The following is a 15,768-nucleotide window of genomic DNA, read 5'->3' as shown; positions in this document are numbered from 1 at the left end:
AAAGCCTAAATACTTGCTTTAAGACGATAATATAGGCTTTTTTATTTTTTTTATACTATGAGTTGAAATAACTTAAATGCTCTTTTGCTCTTGCTCTTTTTTCTTTTTGATCCTTTTACATCTTATTTGATATAGAAAACTGTGACATCAATGCCAGAGAATCAAAGAGGGAATATATATATATATATATATATATATCAATAATGATAACGTCCAACGATAATTTTGGCCTATAGTCAATAATGCGACGTGTATGCTGCTCAGACCTTTCGCTCTCTCAGTTTATAACGCTGCGCTTTCTCCGCCCACTGCGTTTAATTGTATGAATATGTGAGCTCGGGAATGAGAGTGGTGGGGAGGCTTTTAGACACATGACTCTATTTGGAGTTGTGTGAGTTACAGATGACTTTTTTCCTGTTCCTCTTCACTTGTACAACTCCTACTGGAGCTCACTGGCTGCGTCCTCACAGAGAGCCCTGACCAGGATGGGTGCCCTCCCGACGCAGAGGGTGTTATGGATGTGCGTTTTGTTCTTCACAGGAACATCAGCGATTAGAGGTGAGCTCGTTTTCATGTTTTGTGCATGAAGCAAAGCATGTGTGACAAATGAATACCAACATTTGGAACCATTTCATACATAAAAAGAATGTTCTCAGGATGCTTTCCTTGTATAATGATGTCTATTAGGGTACCGGTGCCTTTAGAAAGTTTGTTGGGCTTCTGAGGAATAGTTTTTAAACTTATGCAAGTAAAACAATGTAATGGGAGTTACATGCCCAGAGAAATAAACATTTAAGGGCCAACACATCTATATATAAATAGAACTATAGTCTAGGCTACTTAAGAGAAAGTAATATTTTTTACATTATATGATTGCAGATGTTAGTGAATAAGCAATATACATGATAATGGAGCTCGAACCAGTTTACATACATTGTCAGGTCAAGAAGTATTTCCCATCTGATTTATTCACAGTATATGATGGTTGATAGGCAGCGAAGTAGAAAAAAATCTGTCACACATTTCTGTTTTTATCCATTGTTAATGTTGATCTCAGACAGATTAAAAGATGTTGAAAGAAACCTTGTTAGACCCTCACGTGAAAGACGTGAAAGTTCCTGGCTCTGTTTGAAGTGTCGAACATTACTTTCCTTTGATGGAGTTTTGTTCAATTGTGGTAATATTTGTTTATGATGTATTGTTGGAAAATTCCTTTCTGTGTTTGCATATTTCCCAATGTGGCAGAATATTCAACCATTTTACAAGTCTGTTATAACATCTCTGTCATATCATGTACCTGCTTTTCAGTTAAAAGGGCTTTGAAATATTTTATATAGGCTTGTTTTTAATTGCAAAATCTTGATTCAAAGAAGGAGCTAGTATCTACACTCCCAAATGAATGCAGTGGAAAAATGTAACAATGAAAGTCTTAGAATTATACATTTGCAAAAAGGTCTTACTTTGAATTATTGCATTTAAATTATTCTGAACAGAGAAGGTTTTAAGAGGATTCAAAGTTTCTTGTTCCAGAGAAATAATTCTCCTTCTTGCAGTTTCAGGCTCAAATTTGTGCACCTCCAGAGGCGCCAGCACATGCAAGCAATGTCTGGCAGTGCACCCCAGCTGTGCGTGGTGCTTGCAAGAGGTGAGCTCCTCTTCTGTCTCTATACATTTAGGTAATGAAGTCTCTGCCAGCCTGGCTTATACAGGCCTCCTTATCAGCCAGCTGTAATCTGGTTGGGAAGAGCTCTCTCTGAGCGGTTGTTTACAGTCATGAAAACCCAAAGACTCATCCTGTTTGGGTTTTAATTTGTGAACGAGCACTTCTCTTCTAGAAAAACAAGCGCAGTAGAGATAAGGGTTGGCTACTTGAAATTATTGACTTTAACTCGTGGTCTGGCACTGTTGAGAGGAACTGGTTTAAGTTTGTTATAGACAAATAGTCAGTTGTTTTTATTTAAGGGTAAACTTTGTCCATTTTTGGCCACTGCCTGTCCTATTATTTCACCATTAAATGAATAATTTAGGCTCCACTACAGTTAGCAGTCTTGTTGATAATCACAGTGATTCTAAACAGAGGTAGACGGATTGAAACTGTTTCTCTGTGTTGAATTTCTGTCAGGACTTTGGCCATAGAATTACCAGCTCATCCAGATGTGATTTAAAGACAAATCTGGTGGCAGCAGGCTGCGCTCCATCAGCTTTGGAGTCTCCAACAAGCAAACTACAGGTGATTGAGGACCGGCCTCTTAGCAACAAGGCAGCAGGAGCAACACAACATGTTACCCAGATAAAGCCCCAGAAAGTGCACATCACCCTCAGGCCAGGTGAGCCTTCTCCACTGAAGTCTGTGGGTTTTATATCAGATATATTGTTTTTGTTTTTATGCAAGTCTTGTGAGAAATTAGCTTGGATGTTCTCACTGAATTTATTTAGAAAACACTTTCAACATATCAGGTCCAGCAGATCCATGAAAAAAAGGTGTATCATGTTTCCCAGATGATGCGAAGCGCTTCACAGTGAAGGTGCGTCAGGTGGAGGACTACCCTGTAGATCTCTACTACCTCATGGATCTTTCCTACTCCATGAACGACGACCTCTTCCGTCTGAGGACTCTGGGCAAAGGCCTGGCCGAGGCCATGAACCGCACCACTAGCAACCTGCGCATGGGCTTCGGGGCTTTTGTGGACAAGCCGCTCTCGCCTTACATGTACGTCTCACCTGAAGAAGCTGTGAAGAACCCCTGTTACAGGTAAAGATGTACACATGCCATCCTCAGAAATAGGTCGACAATAGCCCTAGATTATGAAGCCATGTTGAAAATACCATTGATTTTTCTGTTGTTATGAATGCACTTCATGCTGAAGTGACTCCGGGATCAATTGAATTTTTCAGAAACAAGTGAGTGGAAATAAGATTAAATCATGTTGCAGTGTAAAGGAAAATAACTCCCTAAATGTGACATAATTAAAGGCATAATTTGATATTCTATTATATATGCTTATTTCCTGGTGGGCTAAGTGAAAGCTAGCATGTTTCACAAAATGTTGGACCACTCTTTTTTGATGCTGTTTTGCTGTCTGTACACGCGTCTTATTAAAATCCAGACTTTGATTCGTACATTTGTAATAGATACTCGCCGATGTTGATTTCAGAGGTTGTTTATGTCTGCATTTGGGAAGTAGCTCCATTATACGTATGATATAATTTTTGTGAGAACATCTTAAACACAGCAGATAATAACACGTGCAGAGTCACAGCACTTGTTAAAGGCTCACAGTGGCTCCAATAGGTGCTCAGTCAGCTGCTCAGGTAATTTACCCAGAGTAAGAGTGTCCAAAGGCAAACTCTTGTACAGCAACTCCACCCGAGAACTCCGCTGAAACTGATTTGGTGGTTTAACGTCTCAAGGGTACCTTTACTTTAGGTTTACTCTCTGTCTGCCCAGATTCAGCCTGCAGGAATGTTTGGATAAAAGATAAGACAAGTGTAGAATTTCAGTCTAGTAGTACAAAGTGGAACTTGCAGTTCAGAAGACTATTTTTAAAGGTAATATGTGTAAGAATGTCAAATAATTTACTTGACACAATGTTGAGTAATTTAACAGATTGACATTCATAAACATTGCCTCCACAAAAATAATAGCATGAGATGAGGAGGTTAACAAATGAAGGTATGTTCTCTTTTATTAGGGGTCTAGCAGCGAAGCTGCAGAACCCTATTGTTTTAGTAGCTTTTCTTATTAGGGGTCTAGCAGCGAAGCTGCAGAACCCTATTGTTTTAGCTGTTTTTCTTATTATTATTCTTCTACTTTCCGCTGCAATTGAAGTCTATGGCAGCCCCATTAACGCAATGGTAAAAAGTTGTGAAATTTGGCCTATATCTTCAGGAACATCCCATTAGCAAATTCAACAAATTTCGTGCCCAAATTCAAAACTCTCTAGCGCCACCAACATGTCAAAGTTTGAAGCCCATTCAGCTAAATAACTTTTGACTCGTTGATCCAAATTTCAAAAACAACATATCGCTGGAATCCTTGGATCATGACGAGTCCAACGCACCCTATGACGTCATTTTCCGTCTAACTAGATTTTCCGCCATCTTGGATTTTGTTGAAAACCTTCAAAAAGTTTCACAGGTCACAAATTTTGACCAATTCTCATGAAAATTGGCACACAGTATCTTTGGACGAATCCGCACAAAGGATACGAAGCGGATTTTTCAATTTCGACTTTGTTCACCCATTACAACCAATCAAAGTTAACGGCAACAACGCCAAAAAGGACGTGAGGCCATATCTCAGCAACCGGTTGGTCTTTTGACATAAAACTTATGACACTGACTCATAACTCGATCCTTAACAGGCCCAAGAATTATAGTGATCTTTGACCTATAGGTGGCGCTATATTTAGCAAAAATGCATTTTTGCTCATAACTTTACACCTGTTTGTCCAAATATCACAAATCAGGTACCGTTGGAGTCCCTGGATATAGCCGAGGTCAAACAATCTCATGACGTCATGCGCGCCATCTTGGATTGTCCGCCATTTTGAATTATATCAAAAACCTTCAAAACGCATTACAGGTCACCCAGATTGTCTGATTTCCACGGGACTTGACATATAGAATGTTCAGACCAAGCCTCACAAGAGCTATCATGTTGATTTTTTTATTTCGTTTCCGTTTGCCCGTAGCAGCCAATCAAATTCAGCGATGATGCGCCAAACAGGACGTGAGGCCATATCTCAGCAACCATATGCTCTTTTGACATCAATCTTCTAACACAGACTCATGATCAAGTCTGTAAGAGGCCCAAGAAGTCTGGTGAACGTCCACCCAGAGGAGGCGCTATAAGTAGCAAACATGCATTTTGCTCATAACTTTGGAGCCGTTGGTTCAAATTGGACAAATGAGGTACCGTTGGAATCCCTGGATGAAGACGAGTTCATCTCAAACACCAAACTTGGTCTATGTACTCATAATGCCTTCCTGAGCAGCCGCAGGCTTACCTGCTATTCTGCTAGACCCCGCCATCGCTGCTTGCAGCTATATTTATTCTTCTACTTTCCGCCACCATTGAAGTCTATGGCAGCCCCATTAACGCAATGGTAAAAAGTTGTGAAATTTGGCCCATATCTTTAGGACAATCCCATTAGCAAATTCAACAAATTTGGTGACCAAACTCAAAACTCTCTAGCGCCACCAACATGTCAAAGTTTGAAGCCCATTCAGCTAAATAACTTTTGACTCGTTGGTCCAAATTTCAAAAACAAGGTATCGTTGGAATCCTTGGATCATGACGATTCCAACGCACCCTATGACGTCATTTTCCGTCTGACTAGATTTTCCACCATCTTGGATTTTGTTGAAAACCTTCAAAAGGATTCTTCGTTCACACATTTTAACCGATTCTCATGAAAATTGGCACACAGTATCTTTGGACAAATCCGCACAAAAGTTAGGAAGCGGATTTTTCAATTTCGACTTTGTTCACCCACAATAACCAATCAAATTTGGCGGCGACTACGCCAAAAAGGACGTGAGGCCATATCTCAGTAACCGGTTGGTCTTATGACATCAAACTTTTACCAAAGACTCATAACTCAATCCCGAACAGGCCCAAGAATTATAGTGATCTTTGATATATAGGGGGCGCTATATTTAGCAAAAATTCATTTTTGCTCATAACAATGGACCCGTTTGTCCAAATTTCACAAATGAGGTACCGTTGTAATCCGTGGATATATCCGAGGTCAACACACCCTAGGACGTCATTCGCGCCATCTTGGATTGTCCGCCATTTTGAATTGTATCAAAAACCTTCAAAACGCATTACAGGTCACCCAGATTGTCTGATTTCCACGGGACTTGACTGATAGAATCTTCAGACCAAGCTTCACAAGAGCTATTAGGTGGAATTTTTTAATTTGCTTCCGTTTGCCTGTAGCAGCCAATCAAACTCAGCGATGACGCGCCAAACAGGACGTGAGGCCATATCTCAGCAACCATTTGATCTTTTGACATCAAACTTATAACACAGACTCATGATCAAGTCTTTAAGAGGCCCAAGAAGTCTGTTGCACTTCCACCCAGTGGAGGCGCTATAAGTAGACAAACTGCATTTTGCTCATAGCTTTGGAGCCGTCTGTTCAAATTGGACAAATGAGGTACCGTTGGAATCCCTGGATGAAGACGAGTTCATTTCAAACACCAAACTTGGTCTATGGACTCATGATGCCTTCCTGAGCAGCCGCAGGCTTACCTGCTATTCTGCTAGACCCCGTATCGCTGCTTGCAGCTATATTTAGGGGTCTAGCAGCGAAGCTGCAGAACCCTATTGTTTTAGCTGGTATTCCTATTATTAGGGGTCTAGCAGCGAAGCTGCAGAACCCTATTGTTTTAGTAGTTAGGGGTCTAGCAGCGAAGCTGCAGAACCCTATTGTTTTAGTAGCTTTTCTTATTAGGGGTCTAGCAGCGAAGCTGCAGAACCCTATTGTTTTAGCTGGTATTCCTATTATTATTGATCTACTTTCCGCTGCAATTGAAGTCTATGGCAGCCCCATTAACGCAATGGTAAAAAGTTGTGAAATTTGGCCCATATTTTTAGGACCATCCCATTAGCAAACTCAACAATTTTGGTGCCCAAATTCTAAACTCTCTAGCGCCCCCAACACGTCAAAGTTTGAAGCACATTCAGCTAAATAACTTTTGACTCATGTGTCCGAATTTCAAAAACAAGGTATTGTTGGAATCCTTGGATCATGACGAGTCCAACGCACCCTATGACGTCATTTTCCGTCTGACTAGATTTTCCGCCATCTTGGATTTTGTTGAAAACCTTAAAAAATTTTCACAGGTCAGAAATTTCGACCAAATCTCATGAAAATTGGCACATAGTATCTTTGGACCAATCCGCACAAAAGTTAGGAGATGGATTTTTCAATTTCGACTTTGTTAATTAGCTACATCAAATCAAAGTTGGCGGCGACTACGCCAAAAAGGACGTGAGGCCATATCTCAGCAACAATTTAATCTTTTGACATCAAACTTATAACACATATTCATAACTCGATCCCAAACAGTCCCAAGAATTATAGTGATCTTTGACCTATAGGGGGCGCTATATTTAGCAAAAATGCATTTTTGCTCATAACTTTCGACCCCTTGGTCCAAATTTCACAAATGAGGTACCGTTGTAATCCATGGATATAGCCGAGGTCAATGAATCCTATGACGTCATTCGCGCCATCTTGGACTGTCCGCCATTTTGAATTATGTCAAAAACCTTCAAAACGCATTACAGGTCACCCAGATTGTCTGATTTCCACGGGACTTGACATATAGAATGTTCAGACCGAGCCTCACAAAAGCTATCATGTGGATTTTTTTATTTCGTTTCCCTTTGCCCGTAGCAGCCAATCAAACTCAGCGATGACGCGCCAAACAGGACGTGAGGCCATATCTCAGCAACCATTTAATCTGTTGACATCAAACTTATAACACAGACTCATGATCAAGCCTTTAAGAGGCCCAAGAAGTCTGGTGAACTTCAACTCAGAGGGGGCGCTATAAGTAGCAAACATGCATTTTGCTCATAACTTTGGAGCCGTTGGTTCAAATTGGACAAATGACCAATACCGTTGGAATCCCTGGATGAAGACGAGTTAATCTCAAACACCAAACTTGGTCTATGGACTCATGATGCCTTCCTGAGCATCCGCAGGCTTATCTGCTGTTCTGCTAGACCCCGCCATCGCTGCTTGCAGCTATATTTATTATTATTATTATTATTCTTCTACTTTCCGCCACCATTGAAGTCTATGGCAGCCCCATTAACGCAATGGTAAAAAGTTGTGAAATTTGGCACATCTAATTAGGACAGTCCCATTAGCAAATTCAACAAATTTGGAACCCAAATTCAAAACTCTCTAGCGCCACCAACATGTCAAAGTTTGAAGCCCATTCAGCTAAATAACTTTTGACTCGTTGATCCAAATTTAAAAAACAAGGTATCGTTGGAATCCTTGGATCATGACGAGTCCAACGCACCCTATGACGTCATTTTCCGTCTGACTAGATTTTCCGCCATCTTGGATTTTGTTGAAAACCTTCAAAAGGATTCTTCGTTCACAAATTTTAACCGATTCTCATGAAAATTAGCACAGATTATCTTTGGACGAATCCGCACAAAAGTTAGGAAGCGGATTTTTCAATTTCGACTTTGTTCACCCACAATAACCAATCAAAGTTGGCGGCGACTACGCCAAAAAGGACGTGAGGCCATATCTCAGCAACAGTTTAATCTTTTGACATCAACCTCATAACACATATTCATAACTCGATCTTGAAAAGGCCCAACAATTTTGGAAACCTTTGACCTATAGGTGGCGCTATATTTAGCAAAAATGCATTTTTGCTCATAACTTTCGACCCGTTTGTCCAAATTTCACATATGAGGTACCGTTGTAATCCGTAGATATAGCGGAGGTAAACGAATTCTATGACGTCATTCGCGCCATCTTGGATTGTCCGCCATTTTGAATTATATCAAAAACCTTCAAAACGCATTACAGGTCACCCAGATTGTCTGATTTCCACGGAACTTTACATATAGAATCTTCAGACCAAGCCTCACAAGAGCTATCATGTTGATTTTTATATTCACTTCCGTTTGCCCGTAGCAACCAATCAAATTCAGCGATGACGCGCCAAACAGGACGTGAGGCCATATCTCAGCAACCATTTAATCTTTTGACATCAAACTTCTAACACAGACTCATGACCAAGTCTGTATGAAGCCCAAGAAGTCTGGTACACTTCCACCCAGTGGGGGCGCTGTAAGTACAAAAACTGCATTTTGCTCATAGCTTTGGAGCCTTTGGTTCAAATTGGACAAATGAGATACCGTTGGAATCCCTGGATGAAGACGAGTTCATCTCAAACACCAAACTTGGTCTATGGACTCATGATGTCCTCCTGAGCAGCCGCAGGCTTGCCTGCTGTTCTGCTAGACCCCGTATCGCTGCTTGCAGCTATATTTAGGGGTCTAGCAGCGAAGCTGCAGAACCCTATTGTTTTAGTAGCTTTTCTTATTATTCTTCTACTTTCCGCCACCATTGAAGTCTATGGCAGCCCCATTAACGCAATGGTAAAAAGTTGTGAAATTTGGCCCATATCTTTAGGACAATCCCATTAGCAAATTCAACAAATTTGGAACCCAAATTCAAAACTCTCTAGCGCCACCAACATGTCAAAGTTTGAAGCCCATTCAGCTAAATAACTTTTGACTCGTTGATCCAAATTTAAAAAACAAGGTATCGTTGGAATCCTTGGATCGTGACGAGTCCAACGCACCCTATGACGTCATTTTCCGTCTGACTAGATTTTCCGCCATCTTGGATTTTGTTGAAAACCTTCAAAAGGATTCTTCGTTCACAAATTTTAACCGATTCTCATGAAAATTAGCACAGATTATCTTTGGACAAATCCGCACAAAAGTTAGGAAGCGGATTTTTCAATTTCGACTTTGTTCACCCACAATAATCAATCAAAGTTGGCGGCGACTACGCCAAAAAGGACGTGAGGCCATATCTCAGCAACAGTTTAATCTTTTGACATCAAACTCATAACACATATTCATAACGCAATCTTGAAAAGGCCCAACAATTTTGGAAACCTTTGACCTATAGGTGGCGCTGTATTTAGCAAAAATGCATTTTTGCTCATAACTTTCGACCCCTTGGTCCAAATTTCACAAATGAGGTACCGTTGTAATCCGTAGATAGAGCGGAGGTAAACGAATTCTATGACGTCATTCGCGCCATCTTGGATTGTCCGCCATTTTGAATTATATCAAAAACCTTCAAAACGCATTACAGGTCACCCAGATTGTCTGATTTTCACGGAACTTGACATATAGAATCTTCAGAACAAGCCTCACAAGAGCTATCATGTGAAATTTTTATATTCATTTCCGTTTGCCCGTAGCAACCAATCAAATTCAGCGATGACGCGCCAAACAGGACGTGAGGCCATATCTCAGCAACCATTTAATCTTTTGACATCAAACTTCTAACACAGACTCATGACCAAGTCTGTATGAAGCCCAAGAAGTCTGGTGCACTTCCACCCAGTGGGGGCGCTATAAGTACAAAAACTGCATTTTGCTCATAGCTTTGGAGCCTTTGGTTCAAATTGGACAAATGAGATACCGTTGGAATCCCTGGATGAAGACGAGTTCATCTCAAACACCAAACTTGGTCTATGGACTCATGATGTCCTCCTGAGCAGCCGCAGGCTTGCCTGCTGTTCTGCTAGACCCCGTATCGCTGCTTGCAGCTATATTTAGGGGTCTAGCAGCGAAGCTGCAGAACCCTATTGTTTTAGTAGCTTTTCTTATTATTCTTCTACTTTCCGCCACCATTGAAGTCTATGGCAGCCCCATTAACGCAATGGTAAAAAGTTGTGAAATTTGGCCCATATCTTTAGGACAGTCCCATTAGCAAATTCAACAAATTTCGTGCCCAAATTCAAAACTCTCTAGCGCCACCAACATGTCAAAGTTTGAAGCCCATTCAGCTAAATAACTTTTGACTCGTTGATCCAAATTTCAAAAACAACGTATCGTTGGAATCCTTGGATCATGACGAGTCCAACGCACCCTATGACGTCATTTTCCGTCTGACTAGATTTTCCGCCATCTTGGATTTTGTTGAAAACCTTCAAAAGGATTCTTCGTTCACATATTTTGACCGATTCTCGTGAAAATTAGCACAGAGTATCTTTGGACGAATCCGCACAAAAGTTAGGAAGCGGATTTTTCAATTTCAACTTTGTTCACCCATTATAACCAATCAAATTTGGCGGCGACAACGCCAAAATGGACGTGAGGCCATATCTCAGCAACAGTTTAATCTATTGACATCAAACTCATAACACATATTTATAACTCAATATTGAAGAGGCCCAAGAATTTTGGAGACCTTTGACCTATAGGTGGCGCTATATTTAGCAAAAATGCATTTTTGCTCATATCTTTGGACCCGTTTGTCCAAATTTCACAAATGAGGTACCGTTGTAATCCCTGAATATATCCGAGGTCAACCAATACTATGACGTCATTCGCGCCATCTTGGATTTGCCGCCATTTTGAATTATGTCAAAAACCTCCAAAACGCATTACAGGTCACCCAGATTGTCTGATTTCCACGGGACTTGACATATAGAATCTTCAAACTGAGCCTCACATGAGCTTTTGAGTGGTATTTTTACATTCGATTCCGTTTACCCGTAGCAGTCAATCAAACTCAGCGATGACGCGCCAAACAGGACGTGAGGCCATATCTCACCAACCATTTAATCTTTTGACATCAAACTTCTAATACAGACTCATGACCAAGTCTGTATGAAGCCCAAGAAGTCTGGTGCACTTCCACCCAGTGGAGGCGCTATAAGTAGAAAAACTGCATTTTGCTCATAGCTTTGGAGCCGTTGGTTCAAATTGGACAAATGAGGTACCGTTGGAATCCCTGGATGAAGACGAGTTCATCTGAAATACCAAACTTGGTCTATGGACTCATGATGCCCTCCTGAGCAGCCGCAGGCTTACCTGCTGTTCTGCTAGACCCCGCCATCGCTGCTTGCAGCTATATTTATTATTCTTCTACTTTCCGCCACCATTGAAGTCTATGGCAGCCCCATTAACGCAATGGTAAAAAGTTGTGAAATTTGGCACATCTATTTAGGACAGTCCCATTAGCAAATTCAACAAATTTGGAACCCAAATTCAAAACTCTCTAGCGCCACCAACATGTCAAAGTTTGAAGCACATTCAGCTAAATAACTTTTGACTCGTTGGTCCAAATTTCAAAAACAAGGTATCGTTGGAATCCTTGGATCATGACGAGTTCAACGCACCCTATGACGTCATTTTCCGTCTGACTAGATTTTCCGCCATCTTGGATTTTGTTGAAAACCTTCAAAAGGAAACTTCGTTCACAAATTTTAACCGATTCTCATGAAAATTAGCAGAGAGTATCTTTGGACGAATCCGCACAAAAGTTAGGAAGCGGATTTTTCAATTTCGACTTTGTTCACCCACAATAACCAATCAAAGTTGGCGGCGACTACGCCAAAAAGGACGTGAGGCCATATCTCAGCAACCAATTGGTCTATTGACATCAAACTTATATCACAGACTCATAACTCAATCCCTAACAGGCCCAAGAATTGTGGTTATCTTTGACCTATAGGTGGCGCTATATTTAGCAAAAATGCATTTTTGAGCATATCTTTGGACCCGTTTGTCCAAATTTCACATATGAGGTACCGCTGTAATCCCTGGATATATCCAAGGTCAACCAATCCTATGACGTCATGTGCGCCATCTTTAATTGTCCGCCATTTTGAATTATATCAATAACCTTCAAAACACATTACAGGTCACCCAGATTGTCTGATTTCCACGGGACTTGACATATAGAATTTTCAGACTAAGCCTCACATGAGCTTTCAAGTGGTATTTTTTTATTCGCTACCGTTTGCCCGTAGCAGCCAATCAAACTCAGCGATGACGCGCCAAACAGGACGTGAGGCCATATCTCAGGAACCATTTGCTCTTTTGACATCAAACTTCTAACACAGACTCATGACCAAGTCTGTAAGAAGCCCAAGAAGTCTGGTGCACTTCCACCCAGAGGGGGCGCTATAAGTAGAAAAACTGCATTTTGCTCATAGCTTTGGAGCCGTTGGTTCAAATTGGACAAATGAGGTACCGTTGGAATCCCTGGATGAAGACGAGTTCATTTCAAACACCAAACTTGGTCTATGGACTCATGACGCCTTCCTGAGCGGCCGCAGGCTTACCTGCTATTCTGCTAGACCCCGCCATCGCTGCTTGCAGCTATATTTAGGGGTCTAGCAGCGAAGCTGCAGAACCCTATTGTTTTAGTAGCTTTTCTTATTATTCTTCTACTTTCCGCCACCATTGAAGTCTATGGCAGCCCCATTAACGCAATGGTAAAAAGTTGTGAAATTTGGCCCATATCTTTAGGACAATCCCATTAGCAAATTCAACAAATTTGGTGACCAAACTCAAAACTCTCTAGCGCCACCAACATGTCAAAGTTTGAAGCCCATTCAGCTAAATAACTTTTGACTCGTTGATCCAAATTTAAAAAACAAGGCATCGTTGGAATCCTTGGATCATGACGATTCCAACGCACCCTATGACGTCATTTTCCGTCTGACTAGATTTTCCGCCATCTTGGATTTTGTTGAAAACCTTCAAAAGGATTCTTCGTTCACACATTTTAACCGATTCTCATGAAAATTTGCACACAGTATCTTTGGACGAATCCGCACAAAAGTTAGGAAGCGGATTTTTCAATTTCGACTTTGTTCACCCACAATAACCAATCAAATTTGGCGGCGACTACGCCAAAAAGGACGTGAGGCCATATCTCAGCAACCAGTTGGTCTATTGACATCAAACTTATATCACAGACTCATAACTCAATCCCTAACTGGCCCAAGAATTGTGGCTATCTTTGACCTATAGGTGGCGCTATATTTAGCAAAAATGCATTTTTGAGCATATCTTTGGACCCGTTTGTCCAAATTTCACATATGAGGTACCGCTGTAATCCCTGGATATATCCGAGGTCAACCAATCCTATGACGTCATGTGCGCCATCTCTAATTGTCCGCCATTTTGAATTATATCAAAAACCTTCAAAACGCATTACAGGTCACCCAGATTGTCTGATTTCCACGGGACTTGACATATAGAATTTTCAGACTGAGCCTCACATTAGCTTTCAAGTGGTATTTTTTAATTCGCTACCGTTTGCCCGTAGCAGCCAATCAAACTCAGCGATGACGCGCCAAACAGGACGTGAGGCCATATCTCAGCAACCATTTAATCTTTTGACATCAAACTTCTAACACAGACTCATGACCAAGTCTGTATGAAGCCCAAGAAGTCTGGTGCACTTCCACCCAGTGGGGGCGCTATAAGTAGAAAACCTGCATTTTGCTCATAGCTTTGGAGCCGTTGGTTCAAATTGGACAAATGAGGTACCGTTGGAATCCCTGGATGAAGACAAGTTCATCTGAAATACCAAACTTGGTCTATGGACTCATGATGCCCTCCTGAGCAGCCGCAGGCTTACCTGCTGTTCTGCTAGACCCCGCCATCGCTGCTTGCAGCTATATTTAGGGGTCTAGCAGCGAAGCTGCAGAACCCTATTGTTTTAGTAGTTTTTCTTATTATTATTATTCTTCTACTTTCCGCCACCATTGAAGTCTATGGCAGCCCCATTAACGCAATGGTAAAAAGTTGTGAAATTTGGCACATCTATTTAGGACAGTCCCATTAGCAAATTCAACAAATTTGGAACCCAAATTCAAAACTCTCTAGCGCCACCAACATGTCAAAGTTTGAAGCACATTCAGCTAAATAACTTTTGACTCGTTGGTCCAAATTTCAAAAACAAGGTATCGTTGGAATCCTTGGATCATGACGAGTTCAACGCACCCTATGACGTCATTTTCCGTCTGACTAGATTTTCCGCCATCTTGGATTTTGTTGAAAACCTTCAAAAGGAAACTTCGTTCACAAATTTTAACCGATTCTCATGAAAATTAGCAGAGAGTATCTTTGGACGAATCCGCACAAAAGTTAGGAAGCGGATTTTTCAATTTCAACTTTGTTCACCCACAATAACCAATCAAAGTTGGCGGCGACTACGCCAAAAAGGACGTGAGGCCATATCTCAGCAACCAATTGGTCTATTGACATCAAACTTATATCACAGACTCATAACTCAATCCCTAACAGGCCCAAGAATTGTGGTTATCTTTGACCTATAGGTGGCGCTATATTTAGCAAAAATGCATTTTTGAGCATATCTTTGGACCCGTTTGTCCAAATTTCACAAATGAGGTACCGTTGTAATCCGTGGATATAGCCGAGGTCAACGAATCCTATGACGTCATTCGCGCCATCTCGGATTATCCGCCATTTTGAATTATGTCAAAAACCTTCAAAACGCATTACAGGTCACCCAGATTGTCTGATTTCCACGGGACTTGACATATAGAGTCTTCAGACCATGCCCCACAAGAGCTATCATGTGAAATTTTTAAATTCGCTTCCGTTTGCCCGTAGCAGCCGATCGAACTCAGCAATGACGCCCCAAACAGGACGTGAGGCCATATCTCAGCAACCATTTAATCTTTTGACATCAAACTTATAACACAGACTCATGACCAAGTCTTTAAGAGGCCCAAGAAGTCTGGTGAACGTCCACCCAGTGGGGGCGCTATAAGTAGCAAACATGCATTTTGCTCATAACTTTGGAGCCGTTGGTTCAAATTGGACAAATGAGGTACCGTTGGAATCCCTGGATGAAGACGAGTTCATCTCAAACACCAAACTTGGTCTATGTACTCATAATGCCTTCCTGAGCAGCCGCAGGCTTACCTGCTATTCTGCTAGACCCCGCCATCGCTGCTTGCAGCTATATTTAGGGGTCTAGCAGCGAAGCTGCAGAACCCTATTGTTTTAGTAGTTTTTCCTATTATTATTATTGATCTACTTTCCGCTGCAATTGAAGTCTATGGCAGCCCCATTAACGCAATGGTAAAAAGTTGTGAAATTTGGCACATCTAATTAGGACAGTCCCATTAGCAAATTCAACAAATTTCGTGCCCAAATTCAAAACTCTCTAGCGCCACCAACATGTCAAAATTTGAAGCCCATTCAGC

General features: G+C 41.3%; 1 protein-coding gene across 1 annotated transcript in view; it reads left to right on the top strand.

Annotated features, from left to right (window-relative positions):
* The first annotated feature begins 358 nt into the window (after positions 1-358).
* Positions 359-15,768, top strand: part of LOC140278158 (integrin beta-3-like) — a 48,222-nt gene continuing 32,812 nt past the window's right edge. Inside the window, exons 1-4 of the mRNA XM_072373095.1 lie at positions 359-558; positions 1,560-1,645; positions 2,123-2,327; positions 2,500-2,752. Coding sequence (XP_072229196.1) covers positions 486-558; positions 1,560-1,645; positions 2,123-2,327; positions 2,500-2,752 — 617 coding nt within the window. The 5' untranslated portion in view covers positions 359-485. The remainder of the gene's footprint in view (positions 559-1,559; positions 1,646-2,122; positions 2,328-2,499; positions 2,753-15,768) is intronic.

This window comes from Leuresthes tenuis, unplaced genomic scaffold (genome assembly GCF_036924035.1).
Source record: "Leuresthes tenuis unplaced genomic scaffold, fLeuTen1.0.hap1 SCAF_20, whole genome shotgun sequence".
Classification (NCBI taxonomy): domain Eukaryota; kingdom Metazoa; phylum Chordata; class Actinopteri; order Atheriniformes; family Atherinopsidae; genus Leuresthes; species Leuresthes tenuis.
The sequence above is the reverse complement of the archived record's forward strand: the minus strand, read 5'-3'. Positions and strand labels throughout refer to the sequence as shown.